The 17,372-nt window shown below is 23.2% G+C and overlaps 2 protein-coding genes across 9 annotated transcripts; one reads left to right on the forward strand and one right to left on the reverse strand.

Moving 5' to 3' along the window:
* Positions 1 to 197: 197 nt before the first annotated feature.
* On the reverse strand, positions 198 to 4,889 carry LOC126907323 (cold shock domain-containing protein CG9705-like). Of its 4 annotated transcripts, XM_050688515.1 has the most exons (6): positions 4,746 to 4,866; positions 3,296 to 3,337; positions 2,257 to 2,362; positions 2,003 to 2,163; positions 1,625 to 1,747; positions 198 to 1,056 (listed from the first exon to the last, which is right to left on the reverse strand). In XM_050688515.1, exons 4-6 carry the CDS (start codon positions 2,125 to 2,127, stop codon positions 900 to 902), a joined length of 405 nt encoding a protein of 134 aa, XP_050544472.1. In that variant the 5' UTR covers positions 2,128 to 2,163; positions 2,257 to 2,362; positions 3,296 to 3,337; positions 4,746 to 4,866; the 3' UTR covers positions 198 to 899. The 4 variants fall into 4 exon arrangements, with proteins under 4 accessions (XP_050544472.1, XP_050544476.1, XP_050544473.1 ...); XM_050688519.1 differs by lacking the exon at positions 2,257 to 2,362; XM_050688516.1 differs by lacking the exon at positions 3,296 to 3,337 and having other exon boundaries at positions 4,746 to 4,861.
* On the forward strand, positions 3,661 to 11,221 carry LOC126907314 (centrosomal protein of 131 kDa). 5 transcript variants are annotated; one of them, XM_050688496.1, is made up of 16 exons: positions 3,722 to 3,830; positions 3,975 to 4,015; positions 6,473 to 6,613; positions 6,896 to 7,010; positions 7,078 to 7,913; positions 8,000 to 8,075; positions 8,234 to 8,315; positions 8,409 to 8,516; positions 8,572 to 8,800; positions 8,876 to 9,070; positions 9,131 to 9,336; positions 9,449 to 9,653; positions 10,078 to 10,277; positions 10,453 to 10,624; positions 10,690 to 10,865; positions 10,928 to 11,220. In XM_050688496.1, exons 3-16 carry the CDS (start codon positions 6,581 to 6,583, stop codon positions 11,061 to 11,063), a joined length of 2,769 nt encoding a protein of 922 aa, XP_050544453.1. In that variant the 5' UTR covers positions 3,722 to 3,830; positions 3,975 to 4,015; positions 6,473 to 6,580; the 3' UTR covers positions 11,064 to 11,220. The 5 variants fall into 5 exon arrangements, with proteins under 5 accessions (XP_050544450.1, XP_050544451.1, XP_050544453.1 ...); XM_050688493.1 differs by lacking the exon at positions 3,975 to 4,015 and having other exon boundaries at positions 3,661 to 3,830; positions 10,928 to 11,221; XM_050688494.1 differs by having other exon boundaries at positions 3,718 to 4,015.
* The last annotated feature ends 6,151 nt before the right edge of the window (positions 11,222 to 17,372 follow it).

Consider the following 17,372-nt stretch of genomic DNA (forward strand, 5'->3'; position numbering starts at 1 on the left):
TTCTACAATAACAGACTAGAATTATCATATAAATTACAAAATATCAATTATTAAAATAGTTAAAAATACAGTTATTATAAATTATTTGATTGTATACATAGATGTAAAAAAAAATAATTACTACTACACTAAAATTATGGTTTTATTTTGTTTAAAATAAATTCAGAAATTATTAATACAAAATAATCTCATTTGTTTATTTTTGATAGTTACATGGTTCTACCTATTAATACAAGAAACAAAATAAACAAGAAAGTTTAATACATTGGAATTTTCAAACTATTATTGCATATTATACACTAAAAATATTTGTTAAATTATTATATCAAATAGTTATTATAAAAAAAAGAAATAATGGTGAAATAGCTACTGATATAAGTAAAACCCATTTATATGTTTATAATTTTTGATATGTTTTACAACAGATAAAATTATAATATGCATGTTAGGGTATTAATTATCTACTGATAATAATTAAAATTAGACTTTGAAAAAAAAAACAAAAAATCATTATAAAATAATTCAGACCGCTAATTTCATAAATATTGTTTATCTTTTCCCTTAATTCGTTAAATTTGACATAATAAGTTATTTTAACTATTATTTTTGATACAGCTATTAATAAGTAATACAAATTTTACTTGACAAAATTTAACATTTAAAAATATCATTATGAAGAATTATAGAGCATATGCATAAATATAAAAAAGTTTTATTAAAATTATTCTAATTATATTTACTTATATTAAATAATTATAATTATTTTATGTAATTTGGCACTCTGGACTGAACAGGATATTAAAATATATAGGGTAAACAACAATTATATTGGAATGTATAATTTCTACCAAAAGTATTAAATTTGATTTAAAAAAATAACATTAATCATTTATAATAAATTAGTTTGCTTCAGGCGAATCCCATTTTAAATGAACCTGAGGTGCAAAGTTAATAATTTCAACATGTGTAGCCTGAACTTTTTCAAACTTAGGAGGAACAGGACACAATCTGTATCGAACATGATCACCTGGTAATGGAACATACTCTCCTTCAATACTGTAAAATTAATATTTTTTGATATTTATTTATATGATATGAAATTATGTGTTTTAAAATTATGGTAAATATTATTGACACATTTATATAAAACTAAAGATTTAGAAATAATCAATTTGTATCCTTTATGAGGGATACAAATATTATTAGAAATAATAAGATAGTCATATTATCAGTGCCTATACCTCTATTGGTCATCAAAAACAATAATCAGTATAAAAATATTATAATTAGATAAAAAGTTATCTTAATTTAAAAAAGTAATTTTAAATGATAATTTTTTTAATTATAGATATAAAATAACTGTTTTACTTTATACGAGAGAAGACGTCAAAAAAAAAAAAATGCCTAATGACAAGGTTATATTATTTTTTTATTGATATTTTCATTGTCATTAACAAAAAATATGAAATGTACTAACAGATAATTAATTATTTAAAAGTAAATGAAAATTAAATATGAATAAATTAAAATACAATTTTTTATGATTTGATTAAACTTATTATTCATATATGAAATTAATGTAGATTATTGAAACAAACATAGTTATCATAATAAAAGTACTCACTCTGATATATGTACAAATATATCGGGGTCTCCATTTTCTGGTGTAATAAAACCATGTCCTTTAGATTTGCAAAAATACTTAACATGTCCAGTTACTTGTGGATTTTTTAAGGCTAGTGCAGATCTATAAGGAATGACAAATTAAGTTATAAAGTGTAATTCCAAAGGCTACTTAGGAATATTTCGATTATTTTGACAATATTTTTGAAATCATCAAATATTAATGACTATCATTTTTTAATATATTAAAATTAATTTTTCACAATATGACCAAGCTCGAAGATTAAGACAATCTAAAATGCACTAAGTAAGCATCAGGTGCTATATATTTAAGTATTATGAGGGTAAAGTAATTCTAAATTGATTATAACTATCTTACGTAGAGTCCGTTCTTGTTCTTCGAGTGACGATTGGACTAGGTGTTAGTAAACCCATTTTGCTTGGTGATAGATGGTGAGCAATTTTCGCAGCTTCTAGATCTTCAACAGCGTTAACATTACTCATTTTGAATATTTCAAATATTTTTGTCAAAACCAATAACTAAAATAATAATACAAATAGTTGGAATTCAAAACAAATATTTTTAAACGATTGTAATTGACAAAATGTGCTATGAAGTATCTCAATTATTACCTTATGGTTTATTAGTTAAAGTAAATAGTGACAATGAAGCGATAACCGTGATAAACAACTACGAGCTTGATAATACTAAATTTTCGGATATCAGGATTACCAACTGCTGTGAATAAAATGTTTAGAATCCTATTTTATAGAATTAAACTTTGTTTTGACATTTTATTCTATTGAATAGTTATTTAATGATTAAATATTATTATACTATATTATACCTTAACAACGCATTTAAAGTTTTCTTAATTAAATGCTATTTTTTTTAGTTGTAACAATATGTTAGTATTAACATCGTAGCTTATGCTAATTTACAGAACTACAAATATTTAGACAAGGTCAACCAACATGCAATTTTAATTATTATTCACGATGGATTTGAAAAGTTCATGATAAATGATAAAAGCAGACTATTTTAAAGTATATATATATAAAAAAATTTTTTTTGTTATTAAAAACAGTAATAAAAATATAATTTTAACACGTAATTAGATTATCTAAATAATACTAATTTTTGTAAACATAACTTTATAAAAAATCGAGTCTTAAATATTTTAATATGATAATTTAAAAAAACTCATGTTAATAAAATGATTAGAGTAGCATTATATCTCAAATAAAAACCAACATTTTTGAATTTTGTATCATTAATTTATAGGGTAAGATTGTGTGAACAATTTGGGTCGAGGATTTAAGTGAAAGAAAACTATTGTAAAAGAAAAATTGTAAATTATTAAATGAATGGATGTATGTATTCAATTTAGGGGGTTCAAATTTTCTGCTCCCCCGATTTTGCTCAATTTTAAGGTATATTAATTAAGAAAATGCAAAATACTCGGGGAATATGTTCCACTAGTCGTTTAATCTTAGAAAAAAAAATCATTTATAGTTAATGCTATGTATATATCCAGAAGACTACTTGTTTTAAAATGTTTAAAATAATTGTATTAATTCATTTGACTAAATAATAAATAAAATTAGATGTGGTAATATATTACTTGAGGTACTAAAATATTGTATTTGGTTTAAAATAAAATAAACTTACTTAAAAATTATTTCTTTTAAATCTTAAAAGTACCAACGTTTACTAAAAAATAACAATTTAAACGTGGTTATTAGACATTAAAATAACATACAAGTAAAATATCTTTTCCAAAAAATGTTTAAAGTTTGTATTTTTAATGTTAAAATTTATAATACCGTTAAATATAAATTTAATTATTAAAAATATTTTATAAATTTTATAACTCGGTCATGTTTATTCGAAGTATCATAAACGAGGTATTATTATTTCATTTCCAAAGTATTAATCAACTACTTGTCGACAACGGCGCCACATGAGCTGTAGATCATGTTGCTGAGCAACCGATTTGTTGTAATGAAACGTACTGTTTACTTAATAATACATCTTGTAAATATCTAACTAGGCAAAAGGAAATTATTTTTTACGCATAGTTTGTACAAAAATTTACAAACAGTTTTTAAAGTTAATACGTTAGTAAATTATACTCTCGGACATGTCGAAAAAACAGAACACTAAATCAGAATCATCCCCCTCATTATCGTTACAAGGCTCACAAGTATGTACACTATTCACTGAATTTTGGTGATATATTATTCATTAGTGTTTATTCCAATTTTATGCCAATCACAATCAAACATTTTTGTAAGAATTGGTATTAGAGTTAATCTGAACAGACTTTATTTGTTTATATTATATGAAGTATGACAAATGGAAGATTGACAACAGCTGTACGAAGACAAAGTAAAAAAAAAAAAATGCGATTTAAAATTTCATTATCAACAAAATAATAAATTTTTAATATACGTCACATTATTTTTCGTTATAAAATGTGTTTCAATAATCAAAAATAGTTGTGCAAATAATCGTAGAAAATGTTTGATGATTAATAAACTTAAACTAATTAAATTAATAATTATTATAACTTTGCAATAAAGTTATAATATTTAAACCTTACTCAATTTTAACATCACCTTGTAATATTTATTTTTAAGTCGAGGAAATAAACAACTCTGAACTCTGTAGAGTATATTAAGCGGTTTGGTTGGATTACTAATAATGTAACACACACGTCATTGAATATTCATTGATTCAGTGTANGTTACTAATAATGTAACGCACACGTCATTGAATATTCATTGATTCAGTGTACAGTACATAAAAAAATGTAACTCGTAAAAAATATGTTAAATTCGTTATTGATTTGTTTGTAAATCATCATTTACTTTCAAATACTTTTGGAAAATGTAATTTAACTTAATTAAAATTAAATTAAATATCTACGTACAGTATTTTGTTATTTTGAGTTATAACAAAATTATTCTTTTCACATAAATAAAATCTAATTATTTTGCTGTTTTCAAAAACTAATTCAAAAATCAGTTATGATTTACACTTAAAGGTACTATTAGCCTTAAAATTTTTGAATGATTTAAACTTAAATATTTATGAGATTATCAAACATAATACTTACTCTTGAATATCTACATGATTCTTATGAACAAAATATTGAAGATACTGTTTTTGACTTGTCACGCAATTATCTACAAAATCATTATACGATAAAAATGTATACACGCAACGTACTACTTGTTAAGTCACTATTATTTAAAACAATATTGGTTGAAAATAGTTTAATGGTATTTAGAGTCGTCGCAAGAAGATAAAAGTTATATGTTTATTTAAAAATAATATTTACAATGCGTCTCATTTAAATCCATTTAAAACATAACATAACATTTTACCGATCGAAATCATGTATACACAAAAAGCGTGTGGGTATATTTTCAATGCAAATAATCAGTTTAATTTATATAAAAAAAAATGCTCTTAATAATGTATTTTTATCTTATCAAAGAGCATAGTTACTTTTCGATAAAATAAATGTAATACGAATAAAAATAGTGAACTATTAACTAAAAATTCTTTATTCACAAGTAAAATTATTTCCGTCTATTTAATAAATATATAAATAAATTTAATATTTTTGTGTCTATATGTATAAATTTACATTATTTCAGTAGTAAGTTAAAGCAGAGCAATTCGTTTATTATAATCCACTCGAATTACTCACAAAATAAATATAATTTTGAGAAAAAAAATGTTTTTTTGTTTAGTACACGTATTATTATATTATTAGTTATTAATTACTTTTTAGCATTATTTTTATTACATTACTAGTGTGTAGACTTAATTTTTTTAAATTGTAACACCCTATTTCATTGAATTAAATAATACAAAAATTATTTAAAATATGAAAAAAGTTTTATAAAATTGCAATTAGAATGAAATGATATTTTTTTATAAATAAAAAAAGAATGTATTATAGTTTTGTAGAATAATTAATTATTTACCAAAAGTTAGTTAATACGCATGATTAAAGTACAAGATATTTTAACACTGCATAAATTATATATTAATAATAGTAATTGTATATTTATTCTTAATATTGATAAATTATACAATTATGACCAAAAGTTTTTTGATTAGTGTTTCATTTTAACATTTTGCGCAAAAATTATACACATGTACATAAATTGATACCTGTATCTGTGGTGTTTGGGTAAAAGGGCTTAAGGACAAAAATTGCGTAAATGAGATTAAATACATCATAATATTTAAAAAGAAATATACTTTTTTACGGTACAATAAACAATGAAATGATTAATTTTAAATTTAAGATATCTTACTTGAGCACCACAGAAATTGAAGACAAAATCAATTTTAAAACTAATTTTTAANGAATGTATTGTAGTTTTATAGAATAACTAATTATTTACCAAAAGTTAGTTAATACGCACGATTAAAGTACAAGATATTTTAACACTGCATAAATTATATATTAATAATAGTAATTGTATATTTATTCTTAATATTGATAAGTTATACAATTATGACCAAAAGTTTTTTGATTAGTGTTTCATTTTAACATTTTGCGCAAAAATTATACACATGTACATAAATTGTTACCTGTATCTGTGGTGCTCGGGTAAAATGGCTTAAGTACAAAAATTGCGTAAATGAGGTTAAATAAATCATAATATTTAAAAAGAAATACACTTTTTTACGGTACAATAGACAATGAAATGATTAATTTTAAATTTAAGATATCTTACTTAAGCACCATAGAAATTGAAGACAAAATCAATTTTAAAACTAATTTTAAATTAAATAATTCAATTGAGAAGTATATTATTTTAGATAAATTTGACTTTGCGTTCGTCAAATTGTAATACACCAAGTCCCCTACGATGTTTTTACAATCAAAATATAGATTTTACAAACCAAAACCATCCGTTTTCTAGACCAATGTCAGCATCTACAATGGGTCCTATAAATCAGGTTGATAATTAAAGAGTGAATATGTAAAATCTCTAATGTGCCGAATTATTATTTTTTATATAAATTTAATATTATTGCTTTGGATCTAATATCATAAAATATTCTTACATTTTTATTTTAATAATTAATATATAAATGAATTACTATTATTAATTTATAAATAACCATAAGTTAAATTTAAGTATGGAGAACAATTGTTTATTATTTTGGCATTTAGGGCGTTTACAAATTTATTCTTAAATTTATAATTACTACATTTCTTTATGCAAATTTTTTTTCAAGGATTCTCCTAGAAAATTCAACTTAGTCAAAAGACCTCAATCTGCAGATATATTAAGTACATTTGAAAAGAACAGACATATAACATTTAATTTTAACGACCATCAAAGTGGTTCAAGTAATATTCAAAATAATATTAGTTATGATTAAATTAATTATAAATAGTATTTTGATAAATGATTAAGGATTTAATAAATGCTCAAAAGTTCAAAACGCATTTGAAGAACTGGAGGTAGAAGATTTATCATTGGAAAGTTGCTCTATGCCTGCAAAGAATGATGACCATCAATCAAATGATGAACAATTAGAACCAGGCCTAACATCCAAACCACCCATTCCACCAACAATTCTTCATTCAGCAGTTGAATATGATGAAAGAGAAAAAAAAAACATGCCTATAACATTTGACGATTCTATAGCGCTTAAATTTCAGAGATGGTTTCCAAATTCGGTATCTAATTCACAACCATCAGAAATTGGAACAGATGTCTCATTGAAAGGTATGTCGTACGAATATAGCCAGCGAGTTATTGATAAAGATAAAGGCACTATAACTTATACAAGAAGTAGTTCATCTATGAGCATTAGAGGAAGTGAAGATCATTTGGATGAAGAAAATCTTTACTCTAATTTAAATGCTGCTATAAGTTGTGATAATAAGCTTAAATCGTCTATGTCAGTAGATCTTTTAGAAATCCTGCATAATAATGACAACCACCAAATATCGTCAGGAAAAAAGAAAAAGAAAAAAGTGCTACCAGTTGCGTCCAAATTAAAAAAGGAAATACTAAAATCAGGTGAAGTAAAAAAAAATCTCCTGAAATGCAAAATACCAGGTGATCAAAACGATCCTGTTAAAGATCAACCAAAACCTGTTAACATTAGTGAAACGAAAAAAGACTATTCTAAAAAAGCAAATACTTCACCTGTCATTGACAAGCCTAAAGAAGAAATTGTTTCATGGATGTCAACTCATCAAAATCAAAGACCAAATACGCCAAAACATAATAATAATATTTTCGTGAGTACTGAAAATACCGTTTCTAAAGCTAAAATAAGATAATAAAATAATTAAAATTAATTATTATATTTTTATATATTTCATAGATGGAAAATACTTCAACTTATGAAGAAATAGTAAGCATACTTAAAGAACTTGAATCGGAAAATGACATTACTGATAGTAATAATGAATAATAACAATTATTAATTATTCTTTGTTTAAAATTCTTTTTTTCTTTATTTATAATATTGTAATTAAAAATTGTAATCGCCTAAAATATTTATATAATATATTCATCCTATTAAAAATTATCCGTAGTAACTTGTTATTTATTGTAGAAATCAGTGTCAATAAAAATGGTCTTTCAGAGTTAAATAATCACGAAATACTAGCTCCTGAGATTTCGACTTCTAGTTCAAAGTTAATATCATTTGGAATTTTTTAAAAATATTTTTAGGTTTTCAGTTTTTAAAGAATTTTTTATTTTTGTTTTTGAAATTCATTTTTTAAAAGAGCGCTTTGGTCATTTTTGGACGAAGTTGATAAAAATTCAAATTGTTCCACTCCTTCAAAAACACAGCAACTAAAATCATCTATAATTAAAACTAGCGTGTTAAAATCGTAAGTTAATTTGTACTGAGCTATACATTTTAATTTTCTTAAATAATTATTGTAGTTTAGAAAACAAATCAACAGAAGTAAAAAAAGGTAGTCTACAACATTTAATGGAACTAGGCAAACCAGAATTGGCTCAAAAAGTTGCCTGTTTACAATTGTTTTTATCAGAAAAAGACGATTTAGTCGAAAAGCTTAAAATAACAATTTCTGAACTGCAGGCAGAACATGCAAAGAGCAAGGCAGAATATGAATCCACGGTTATGAGACATCAGAAGTTTATAGATAAAGTACTTAAATTCAGTTAATAAAATTATTTTAATAGGTATTTTTAAGTATATTTTATTTTACATATTATTTTTTAGGTATTGCTTGAAAAAAAAGAATTAAGCGAAAAGTGTACTGAGACCGTAAAAGATTTAACGAATAAAATGAAGGAAAGATTAGCAAGTCAAGAAGAACGACATAAAGTTGAACTAAAAAAAGCTATTGAAAAGCAAATAGCGTCTGAAAAGGTTAAAAAAGATCGATGGGAAGACCTTAAAACCAAAAAACTCAAAGTATTAGATTTGTTCATATTATAGTTAAATATAATTAACATTAATATAAAACCTTTGTAGGAGTTAACAATTAAAGGGATGGAACCAGAGTTAAATAGAATGTCAGCAGCTTATCAAGAAGAAATATCAGAACTTAGAAGAATTCATCAAACACAAATTGAAGAAATTGAGTCTACGTGGCATAGGAGAATGGCTGCAATGAGAGATAAAATGGATGGTGAACGAGAACAAGCAGTGATTGTAGAGAGAGAAACGGCTAGAAATAGGTGAAACAAATAGACGCTTCTTAATATAAGTTCCATTAATATGATCTAATAAATTATTATATTTTTGTGGACATTAATCTTTTAAATATTGTATATTATTTTTGTCAAATAGATTAGAAATGGAAATAGCTGAACTTGAAAAAAGTTACCAAGAACAACGAAGACGGCTTTTAGGGGAAATCCATTCCGAAAGATTGCGTCTAGAGCGAGAAAACGAAGCTGTTTTGATGGAAAGACGTCGTAGTTTAGATCAGAAGTTTGAAAAATCTGTAGCTGACATTCAAGAGAAATTAGCTATTAAAGAGGATGATTTCCAGGTAAAATTAATATTTATAGCGTTTAACATGTTTGGAAATAATAAATTTTAATAACCCCTTAATTCTATTATAATTAAATAAATGTTATTTAGCTTTAACTCAAAAGGTGCATTCATTAATTTTATTTATATCTAAACTATATTTGTTTATAAATACACAGAGACTTTAAAAATTAATTTTTATATTAATTGAATGTTAACAAATTTTTTAAACAATTTGATTATTAATAAGGACTAGCATTAAATATTTTAAACATTTAACATTATATGTTACAAATTTTATTTCAATTAATATACTTTTCTTAATAAATACTCAAGTTTTGAATAACAAGTANTTTTATTTCAATTAATATACATTCCTTAATAAATACTCAAGTTTTGAATAACAAGTAGAAATAATTGTAAATAAATATAAATAATTTTAGAGGGAATTAAAATCTATGAAAGAGTCATTAGAATCTGAAAAAACTGCGTGGATTAAAAATCAAACTACAATTTTGGAAGATAAAGAAACCTTAATTAAAGAAGCATGCAAAAAAGAAAGAGATAGACACATTGAATTAGTAGTACAGAAGTTGGAAAATGAAGCTACAGAAAGAGAAAAAGCATCAGATTTGAAAATCAAGTATGAAGTTATTTTGTTAAAATTAATTATTTTTCTTTTTAAAACTATAATTTTTTTTTAGTATGTATAGATAAAATTCAAAATTATTTAAATTTAAATTTTATAATGAGTGAATAAAAATATATAGTTTAATTCCCACACAAGAATTTGGTGTAAAATATAATTTTATTTTTAGGAGAATAAAATCAGAATTTGAAGCAGATATACATGAATTGGAAAATATAATATCTGGGTTGCGATTAAAGTTAAATGAGTATCGTACTAAATTGCAAGAAAATGAAGACAAAATTGTTGACTTGATGGCAGAATTAAACAAGAATCAAATTGAATTAAAAAGATTTCAAGAAGTACATCAATTTATTTTGAAAAAGCCTGTCATAATATTTTTTAATATTTATTTTTATTTTCATAGACTGTATCGAAACTTAATGATGATTTGAAAGAAAAAGACATGATCATAAAAACAGAGAATGTGGATAAGATTGAAATGCTAAAAACAGAACTTAAACAAACTAAATCACACTTTGAAGCTTTAATTAACTCAATTGATAATGAAAAAGAAAAAGAAATAAATCATATATATGTTAGGTAGTAACAATTCTTTACTAGGTCATTTAAATATTTTTTATAAAAACTTTTATATGGTTTAGAGTAAGAGAAGCAATTAGTCGAAAAGATGAAGCTATTCAAGCAATACAAAGTGAAAGAGATACCGCATTAAATCAATGCAGCGATCTAGAAATAATGTTAGAGAAACAAAGAAAAGAATACATGCAACTTAAATGAATTATTTTTTTGTAAATAATTATGGTTGGCTTTATAATTTTTGATAATAATATTTGTATAAATTATAATAATAATATAGTACATACTTGTACTACCAATAAATAAATATTTATTGTGTTGATAGCAGTGTTGTGCCCAGATAAAAAATATTTCTCTAAATTAATTAAAAGATTAATACTAAAATTCAGTTATATTAAATAATTATTTTAAAGATTATAAACTTTGTCTTTATCTGAAAAAATATAAATCTTCAAAAAGGACCAAAAATGTATTAAGATGATTTTTTTTCTAAATTAATTTTGATTTTTCAATATTTTAGTAAAAGGTAACATTAATATTTATTTACACTCATCTAACATTTTTATAAAAATATTAAAAAATAACATTGGTTTTACTTAACTTTTCAATCAAAAGTTTAGATATTTTTAGAATCTATTTTTGTGTAAACAGAAGAAAAATTCATCAAATAAAAATTATTTTTATTTAATAATAAAATATATACAATTATAAAATAGTCATCAAGAGTTTAAGTTTTATTTTATTTAATTCACATATAAGCATTTTAAAAGTTTTATCGTACAACCTATTCTTCCGTTCATTCATTTTTTCCGAGTCATTTTTTCCGACCAGTTATTGAATATGCTTCCAGCAGATAAAAAAAGCCGAAGATAAAATAGTATTTTTTTTAGAAAAAATTCTTTATTAGCTAATGCAAATAAATCCAATATTTTTTAATTGAGCCTATATATGTTAAGACCAATTATTGCTAAGATTGTTTGACAGTAGATAAATAATTATTTCAAATTTGAAAAAACTCTAAATGGTGCAATCAACATCAGTTATTAAACTTAATACATGATGATCTGTTAAACTAATATGTTTTGATAAACAAAAAAAAAATAGAATCATTATCCCACTATAATAGATAAAACAGATTTGGTGTAAATTCTATCAAATATTGAATGCGAGTAGGTGGTGTCGCGCAGGTTTTTAAATGTCATCTAGTTTTTAGTCGGAAACTGGATGTTTTTGTGACGTCGGCGCACCCAAAGCAAATCGTCGTATCGTAAAGTGTAAAAACAAAACATCCCAGTACAGTGGGGAAGTGATATAGTTGGGTTCAGTATAGATAATATTTGACAGTGATTAAAATCACTATCATAAAAAACGCTCTAATGCAAATCTGTAAATGGTCTTTAATTTAAGAAATTGTTTGATTTTTCTGAAAGCAAATTTAACTCCTATTTCTATCATTATTCTTAATTAGTAGTTGATTTATAAGTATAATTTATGAATAAATATCTATTAAAGCAACTCAACGTAGTATGAAATTAATATTTTATAATTTAGTATTGTAATTTTTTCGGAGAGTTTATAAAAAATTATAAAGTAGTTATTATTTTTATGGTAAACGTGTATAAAAATTTATAGGCTTGACACAGAACTTTTTTGATAATACTTTGTTGTTAATTATAAATAAATGCTTTGCAAAATTTTTTTTTTTAAATTTGAAGGTAATATCTTTAACTAGAAAATAATTGTCATCATTTGATGTATCGTTAAAAAAATTTGGTCAAGTGAGGGCTGAAAAAATATAAGAGAGCCATAAAAAAAATCACATAGTAAAAAAACTTATTAAAAATAAGAAATTTCTTCAAACGAGGGGGTACTACAGTGATGGGGTCCTTGATATTTATAAAGGTTATTGAATTTAAATGAGATTAAAATCATATGATTTAAAAAATTTTTTCTAACTCAAATACTTTTGTAAGGTATTTTAAAATAAAATAAAATACAGAATTGAAAATTTTAACACAAAAATAGCATTTGGAAGTCATTTTCACCTTGAAGACAAAATAAAGTCCGAAATTTTGTTTTCCATTTAAAATCGATTAATCGTGTGGTTTATGATAAAACGATTAGATTACACTGTACAGCATTTATATATGACAAAAAGTTATACTTAAACATTATTACTTCATTTTTCAAATTATATCAAAAATATCTAAATTAATTTGAAAGATCGAATTTATTGTTGCCAAAGAAATAAGCACCACGTAAGTTTATATATTTATAAATAAAATATTCAATCAATAAAATTTTATTTTTTAATAATATTATTAGTCAAATACAAACTACTTTATAAAAAAAAATGTCTAAATTTTATGTATATCTGATGAATTCTGATATAAAAAAAGAACAACTTTTTAATATTAGCGATGATAGAAAAGTAAGTGTATTAATAAATAATATTTTATTGTATCGCATTTAAATATAGAATGAAAATGAAGAATTAAAATTTTAAAAATTGTTTCAATAAAAAAATTCAACACAGTGGGAACGCGGCATAGTTGGGTCAAATATTGATGATAACTGATAGTAATTAACATCACTACTATAAAAAATGCTTCGATGCCAATCTGTTAATTTAAATAATAACTTGTAATTTCACAATTTTATTTTAATGATAAATGCTTGTAAAATTATTTGTTTAGTTGAAAATAAAGTAATTTTTTGTAAAAATTGCGATTTTTATTTTACTTCAATTGCCGTTTCCTCATAATATAACAATTTTTAGAATTATTTATTTTTAATTCTGTAGTGTATTGCTAAAGTTTTAATTTTATATAAGTTAAAAGTTGCCATATGGTTTAAATATTTTCAAAAATTGAAAATGTTTAAAAATATTTTTTCTAGATGTATAGGTTTTTCAAATTATTTCTGTATTCACGTTTTTCATTAAATTTTAATGAAAGATAATATAAAAAAAAATCTCATTGTTTCTAGTATGTTGTATTTAAATTTTATTAGAATAAGTATTTAAAAAAATAGTTTTAACAGTTTTGAAATACAGAAAAAAATGTTAGAAAATGCCATCTTTTACGTTAACATAGTTTTGAAATATTTTTAATAATTTTCAAAACAGTGGAGATTTTTTCAAATTTTCAACACTAATAGATTCAATAAGATTAAATTTTGGTTTTTGACGTAAAAACCAACAAAATTAGTTCAGAGATAGCTAAGAATTTTTATGGTCAGACATAAAAAAAACTAATCATGATAAATCCAACATTTTCTCAGCATCAAAGACAAAAATAGTTAATTTATTTTATTGTTACTATTATTATTATACTTAATAAAAACATTATTATTATTTTTTTAAATATTTATATTTTAATTCTCTGTTTAATTAAACGTGTTAAATAGTTATTGTTTTTCAATAAGTGACTACTTTATTAAATTATAGTGTTGTACAATATTTAATGTTTTGATAGCTCATTAGGGTTTATCAAAAAATGTTTAAAAAATCCTTCTTTTTTATCTGCTATTTTAAGAATATTCACAAAAACTAATAAAATAAATTAAGCTGTAAAATTGTTGTATTTATAAAAATATTTCTAGTTACTATCGGTAAAAAGAACTCATTACATAGCAACAAATTGTCTAATAGATAAAGTATATCACCCAGATTATTTGTTTACGGATGATAATTCTTCGTCAGAAGTTTTTAATCAAATTTTTGAAGGAATAATCGAAGGGTAATTATAATTTTTTTATAGAAATAATTAATTAAATTATGTCAAATTTTAGTGCTATAGAAGGTATTGATGCAGTTGTCATTGCATGTGGTTTAGTGTGTTCTGGTAAAACTCACAAAATAATTGGATCATTTCATGATAAACTAGTAATTAATGTCATAAAAAATATATATTTTTTTGACATGATGAAATAAAAATAGTTATAGAAACAAGGCTTTTTAATGAATTTTGTTGACCGTTTATTTGAAACTAATATAAAATATATAGAAACTTGTAACATTACACTAGAAATTAGTTGTATTGAAATAAAAAATGACATATTTTATGATCTTCTCAAATATCCCGTTGAACGGAAATTTAGTATCCAAGTAAGTCCAAAACATATCTTCATAAAATACTCAATACCTTATAATTTATTCAATTTAGTTAATAAAGAACAATGAAGATTTTAATAGTTTTTGAATTTTTTAAATGCATATTAAATTTTAGAGGTTTATTATTTATATACATTTTATAATAGTGTAAACTAATAACTATTAGATCAAAAGGAATTGATTATTGTCAGATGACGTTTCAAGTATAAAATATAGATTAAACAATTTTTTTCATGGATTAAGATTAAGATTAATCAATTTCAAATGTCCCAATAGAAAATGTCAAAGTTAAAAATCAATTCACCAGAAGAAGCTGTTAAAATTTTGTCTAAAGCGTGTTACCGAAGATCTACTACATTGAAAAATAGTTACCAAGCTAGTGATAGTAATTTAATATTCACAATACATATGAGCACAATTAATTACTCAAAATTCAATGACAAAAAATATACCGCAAAAGTGTGTTATTCCACAATTTAATAATCATATTTAAAATTTTTTATATATTTATAGGTTCACATTATTGATACAATGGGCGTTGGTGACATTCCACCAAACGTTGATGCAAAATTGACTTTATTGAGTTTAGACATTTTTTTTTTGAGATTATCTAGTTGGAAAGCAAAAAAAAAGTCCATATATCCTAAAAAAATTAATACAAAGTTACCAAGTGTACTTAGATGCTGTGGAAAATCAATTTTTTTTGGAAATAATATTAGGTTAAATATGACATACCTCACAAGTTCCTACATAGACATTTTTTATTCAAATATAATCTAATATTTTAGACTTTTATGCCACATTCGATCTGATGAGCGACAAGTTACAACCATTCGTTCTGTATTACAATTAGGTGAAACAGTTGCAGGCTTAGGAATATCAAATCCTATTATTAATTCACTACAGGATCCAAACGTATATTTAAACAATTTACAGGCAAATTAAAAATTTGTTCGGTTAATATCTCAGCCGTTTGTTTAAAGGTTATGTTATTTTTAATGTAGACTACAGTTAACAATTTAAAAAACGAGTTAATTTTGATAAATATGATAAATGAATGGAAAAGTAACAATTTAGTATCAAATAATTTTTCTGTACAGTATCCATTATACAACATAGCCGAACAGTTTTTCTTGAAAAATAAACCTATTCCAATTGAGATAGTATGTAAAACTCCAACTGCTTTATTGTTATCTATTTTTAGAGAACAATATCGATACTTGTAAGTTTAATGAAATATAAAAAAATGAATTTTTGCTAATCCTTGTAAATGTTGAAATAGAACAAAAAATAGCACAGAACGAAAGATTTGGTTAAAAATTCCAAGTAAGACTAATATGACAAATAATGAAATAAAACAATCAGTAAATTTTAACATGGATATTTTCCATCTTAGAGTAAATTTTCCTCACTTAAAAACTACTAATACAATAATTTTACATTTGAAAATATTATTTTAGATAGAAGAAATATACAAATCAGTTGAAAACGTTTTAAATGATGATATATACATTGCAATCGATTTACAATCAATGGAATCTTTCAAACGTTATGAATTTGAGTTCGAGAACTATAAAAAATTGAAATTGTCCTTGAAAAATGCTCTGACGTAGTTACCTATCATACAATTAAAATGATAAAAAAAATTCATAAACGTTAACGTTTTTTCTTATAGATCTTTAAAAGAAATTGTGGATGCATTCATCAGTAATCAACAAATGGTAAATAAAACGTATGAAGACATCAAGTTTGAGAGAGGTAAATTCTACTTACGAAATTTAAATTGATTGTTCTAACAAATTATATATTTATAATTATACAGCTTCAAAAAATTAGTAGTTTAAATTTCTTATTATTTCATAAATTTGAATTTAAAAAATAGTGTTTAATATAGAATAAATCAATAATAAATATTATGTTATTTTTTTTACAGAAAAACGATACTCATCTAAGGAAAACTATTCAAATGAAGCAGGAATAATTATAGTTGGAGAAAAAGAAAAATATTTCTTAAGGCAATTCGAGTATTTTACAAACGTGATGAAAGAACAAAAACCAAAGTTATTGGAGTCTAAAAATTATGTCACTAAATTATTAATTCAGACAGAAATTTTAAAGAAAAAACTTGACTCAAAAATTTTGGTAAAATAAATTTATATCTGTAAAATTCACATATTACTTCAACATCAGTGACATTAATTTTCAGAGTAACTACAACGAAAAATTTTAGATTCTTCTTATGTAATAAGGAAGTTTATGAAGTTCTGTATTCTATATAATATTAAAAAAGTATATTATATTAATTCTATTTTTTTATGTAGTTTTTAAAATATTATTTAGAGAATTAATTTTTTTATTTATTTAATTACACCACCAAGCTGGAAGATTTTATTAAA

This window comes from Daktulosphaira vitifoliae, unplaced genomic scaffold (assembly GCF_025091365.1).
Source record: "Daktulosphaira vitifoliae isolate Bord-2020 unplaced genomic scaffold, ASM2509136v1 Scaffold_5, whole genome shotgun sequence".
Taxonomy (NCBI): Eukaryota; Metazoa; Arthropoda; class Insecta; order Hemiptera; family Phylloxeridae; genus Daktulosphaira; species Daktulosphaira vitifoliae.